Raw genomic sequence first — 4,728 nt, forward strand, 5'->3', positions numbered from 1 at the left:
TTTTTTTATATTAATTATTCTATAATTATTTCTTATTATTCTATTTTAAATTACAGTCTTTATTTTTCTATATGATTTATTATTTGTATATTATTATTCTCTTCTGATAATTTTAATTATTGTAGATCATTATTCTTTTATTTTAATTATTATATTTCATTTGATTGTCTTTTAATTTAATATATTATTATTTTTTAAAAAAATATAAAAGAAATTTACAATATTAATTGATTTTAATAATATTTCTAAGTATTTTTTATAATTGTTTATAGGTTTTAAATTCTATTTTCGAAATCATTTTCATAATTTTTTTTAAAAAAAAGAATATTATTATTGTTAAGAATGTTATTATTACTTTATTTTTTGCTTTCATAATCAATTACACTTAAAGATAAATTTAAATCTTGATTTTATCTCTAATCATAACATATACTGCCATTTTTTTTTTTTAATATTTCTGTTAAAATTTAGATATCCAAATCATTATTATTTTATTGTTTTTCCTTTTTTTTATTATAATATTTTATAATTTGAAGAAAATTACATTTTATTGAAAATTTGGATTCTCTTCAACTAATTTTAATATTATATCATTAAAAATATTTGTTATATTTTATTAATTATGTGTTTTATGGTCGGGTGTTAAAACTAAGCGACTCTATATTTATTATAATGACTGATTTTATATTTTTTCAAGTTCTTCTTAAAATAAATACTCATTTTTTGTTTATGATTGATAATTAAAATTTACACAAGGCTATATTGTTGTATTTAAGATTGTATTTTATTAATTTTTATCTTCTTCTTTTTCTTATTAAATAAACTAAAAATTAAATTTTATTTTGCATATTTCGTTTTCATTTATTTAAAAAGTTAACCTTTTTATTATTAATTTTTTTTTAAAAAAAAATACCATTATTCTGATTTTTCAAGCATTTGATTAATATTTAAAATATTTTATGCAAACATTTATTATGTTTGACTTGATTTTAGCTATATTTATAATTATTGTTATTAATCGTGCAAAATTTAAAATCTTGCTTTATTGTTTTAATCGGTAAGTATTAATAAATCAAAAAACTTTAAGTTTTTTAATTAGAAAAAAATGTTAAAAAACAACAAATGTCATTTATAGAGTGATATATATTTTCTATATCTAATGCAGATATTTCTAAATATTTAAATTATTACATCTTATTTTTTAATTTTTTATTAGGAATAAAATTTAATAAAATTATATAAATAAAATTTAATTTATTTTTTTAACGAAAAAATAAATAATTTTAAACATAAAAATAATCATTCAATTATTAATATGAAAGCTCCTTTTTAGTTATACATTTTCTCTATTTTTTATACTTGTACTTATTCTAAAGATTTTTACATATTAATTATTTTTTCTATTTAAACTTTCAAATTATTTTTATTATTCTTAATAAATCTCTTTTTTTAAACTGCAATGACTATTGTTTCTTGTATGAGCCTATTTATATATCTTAAATGCTTTTTCAGCTTTAAATTCTATTTAATTTTTCTAAAATAATATATAATCTGATTTTTCTTTATTATCTTGCTAATAATTAATAATATTAGTTTAGCTTTTTAAAAGGGTATTGTTAAAACCAACTAAGTTAATATATTTATTAGCTTATTATTGTTATATACTATTAAGAAAATAGTTTTCTTTTTCATTTTAAAAAGGTAATAAAAGTTGTTTAATATCATATTTTTTAATATCAAATGCAAAATGAGTTTACAAATGCAAATTTTGATAATTTTTTACAATTTTTTTTCTTTTTTATTTTTTTTATATTTTTTCTTATTCAACTTCTATTTCAATTTCTGCAATAATTTTATTTAAAAAAAAGGAAAAAAGTTCCTTAAATTTTTACGTGTTATTTTCTTGAGATTTCTAATAGAAATTTTTTTTCTTTTTAAATAATATTTATGAAAATCTTTCTTTCACACTATTAAATTCATCTTATTGTCTTGGAATTATAAAAACATCTTAAACTTTATTCTCTTTTGCTGTTTTAGAACCACATAAAGTACATTCGCAACTTTTTCTTCTTAAAATTAATTTTTTCTATTTATTTGTACTTTATTTTTGATTAGATATTATTTTTATTGAATTTTTTTGTAGTATTTTGTCATTTTTAGTTAAATTTCTCTTGCCTATTTATTATTTTTTGATAGTGATTACTTCGTTTGTTTTCATTTTTTTATGTGATGACTCCAAAAAATATAAATAGTTTTATTTTTATTTTTCATAAGGGCCAATAGTTTAAGTAAAATATATAAAATTTTTAGGTAAACTATTTATTTTTTTTGTATTTATAATTGGATTTTAGGTTTTTCTTTGGGACTTTATTATTTAGTCAAAAGAATTTAATTATGATTTGTGAAATATATTTTTTGAAGGTAGACTTTAATATGATTTGAATTCAGTTTTTATATCTTTTATTTACTGATTCTATTTTTTATTTTATTTAATTTTCTTTTTTTTTAGTTTGATATAAATATATAAATTTATAATTTAATTTTTTAAAAAATTAATAATAATAGGTTTTTTAAAAATTTACATTTTTTAATTATATTAATTTTCTTAAAAAATATATTTTGAATATAAAAATTTATGAAATATTTTTAAAACAAATAAATTTATAAAATAAATATTTATTATAAATATCATATAAATTTATATTTATTCATATTAATTTTCTGCTTTAAATTATCTTATTAAAAAAAATATTATTTTAATATAAATTTATTTTTTAAATAAATGAATAAATATGTATTTTTAAATTGAATTATATAATATATGAAAAATCATCTTTATTTTAATTATGCATATTATTAAAAGTTTTAAAAATAAAATATATATATATATATAAATACAAAAATATATTTAGTTTGTATAAATATTTTATAATAATTTTAAATAAAATATATATAGGCAATTATAATATAATTATTTAAAATAATAATAATCATTTTCCAATTTAAGGTATTTAAGTTGATTAAACTTTAAAGTTATTGATTTTTCTTAATCTATATTTTCTAATCTTAAATAGCTGTTCTTCTTGCATTTGCAAAAGTTTACCCAAAAATATTTGAAGCAACAATTCTTTTGTTAGTTCCAGTATAACCTGGAAGAGGAGTTCCTAATTTTACTATTTGATTTATAATTTGTTTTCATTTAAATATATATATTTATATTTTTACAATATTCTTTTGGCTAATCTCCGTAAAAATTGTTTACACTCTATTATAAATCTTCATATTTTTATTGATTATTCATATTCTCTTTTTATTTTTCAAGCTATTATTATTGTTATTACCAAAAATTGCTATTTTTTAATTATTCAGTCTAAATTTATTTATAAGATTAAAATTATAAAAAAAACTATACTTATTAATAATTAAATTTGTTTGCTTAAACACCAACAATTTCAGCTGCAGTTCTTTATAAAACTTAATTCTAATTAACATATATATCTCCATAGATACTAGCATATCTTTATTATGGAGGAACATCTTGACCTTAATGTAAATCTCCTGCAGAAATAGCATAAGTTATTTTACCATAAGTTTTTCCAAAAATATTTTCAGATTTTATTGAATGTACATATCCATCATATCCTTTTAAATAAAAAATATTAAACATTAATTAATTAATATAATATTTTACCTGGAATTTAATAACGAGGATCTTAATTTTATGAATTAACAATATCATTTCTTAAAATACTTGGAATATGCCTTTTTAATGATTTTTATATTATTATATATATTTATTTTAATAAAACAAAACAAAACCCAGTGTATCCCGGTACGATATATGATAATCTAGTGCCTTCGAACATATTAAAAAATTATAATATATTTATAGAAAAATATTTATTAAAATTTAGAAATTTTTTATTTATTTATTTATTTATTTATTTATTTATTTATTTATTTATTTATATATATAATATATATATATAATATATATATATTATTTATATTTTACTTAGTTTATAAACATATATATTTTTTTAAAAATTATTAAAACATTTAATTTACTATCATATTAAAAATTTTTATATGATAATAAACTAATTAAAAAATATAAATTAAGATTTTTCTAAAAAATTTTTTCTAAAAATTATAGAAGTCTATTAAATATTATATATTTTATATATATAAAATAAAATAGTATAATTTTTTCAAAATTTATTAATATTTAATTTTTCGATTTTTTTTAATATAAAAATAATATTATCTTTGCCTCTTTGCTGGCTACTATAAATAATCATTAAAGAAATTAATTTTTTTTAATTAAATAAATACTAATTTTTGAAATTTAATGAAAAATTCAAAACCTATTTAAAATAAATATATTACTCATATTAAAAAAAATAAAATTTAATATTAATATATATTTATAAATCATTTTCTTTTTTTTCAGTAAGGTGCCCTAAATCCTGGTGGTGGTAATCCTGTTTATAAATCAGTTCCTAAAGGTCTTCTAAATAATAATATATGTGGTTCTGGTTTATGTATTTCATAATGAATCCATCCTCTACTCTATTATACACCAAGTTATCTCCATTCCATTTCTTCTAATAATCTTCCTTTAGAGATTTTTTTAAATAATGCTTTAGGAAGTAAAACATGACGATATTCATAATATTCGTCTTAATATTTATCACTATATTCTATTTCGTCTGGGAAATGAGGCAT

General features: G+C 15.6%; 1 protein-coding gene across 1 annotated transcript, besides 4 other annotated features; it reads right to left on the reverse strand. All coding sequences in view use genetic code 6, as the record gives it.

The window, feature by feature from the left end:
* The first annotated feature begins 2,642 nt into the window (after positions 1-2,642).
* Positions 2,643-2,703: a microsatellite.
* Positions 2,704-3,916: 1,213 nt separating this feature from the next.
* Positions 3,917-3,969: a microsatellite.
* Positions 3,967-4,001: a microsatellite.
* Positions 3,967-4,010: a microsatellite.
* A 439-nt stretch (positions 4,011-4,449) lies between these two features.
* On the reverse strand, positions 4,450-4,728 carry IMG5_020010 (hypothetical protein; the record flags this gene model as incomplete). Its single annotated transcript, XM_004039482.1, has 1 exon — positions 4,450-4,728. The coding sequence occupies one exon, from the start codon at positions 4,726-4,728 to the stop codon at positions 4,450-4,452; it is 279 nt and encodes a 92-aa protein (XP_004039530.1).

The sequence above is a fragment of the Ichthyophthirius multifiliis genome (assembly GCF_000220395.1).
Source record: "Ichthyophthirius multifiliis unplaced genomic scaffold scaff_1120509249646, whole genome shotgun sequence".
NCBI classification, from domain to species: Eukaryota; Ciliophora; class Oligohymenophorea; order Hymenostomatida; genus Ichthyophthirius; species Ichthyophthirius multifiliis.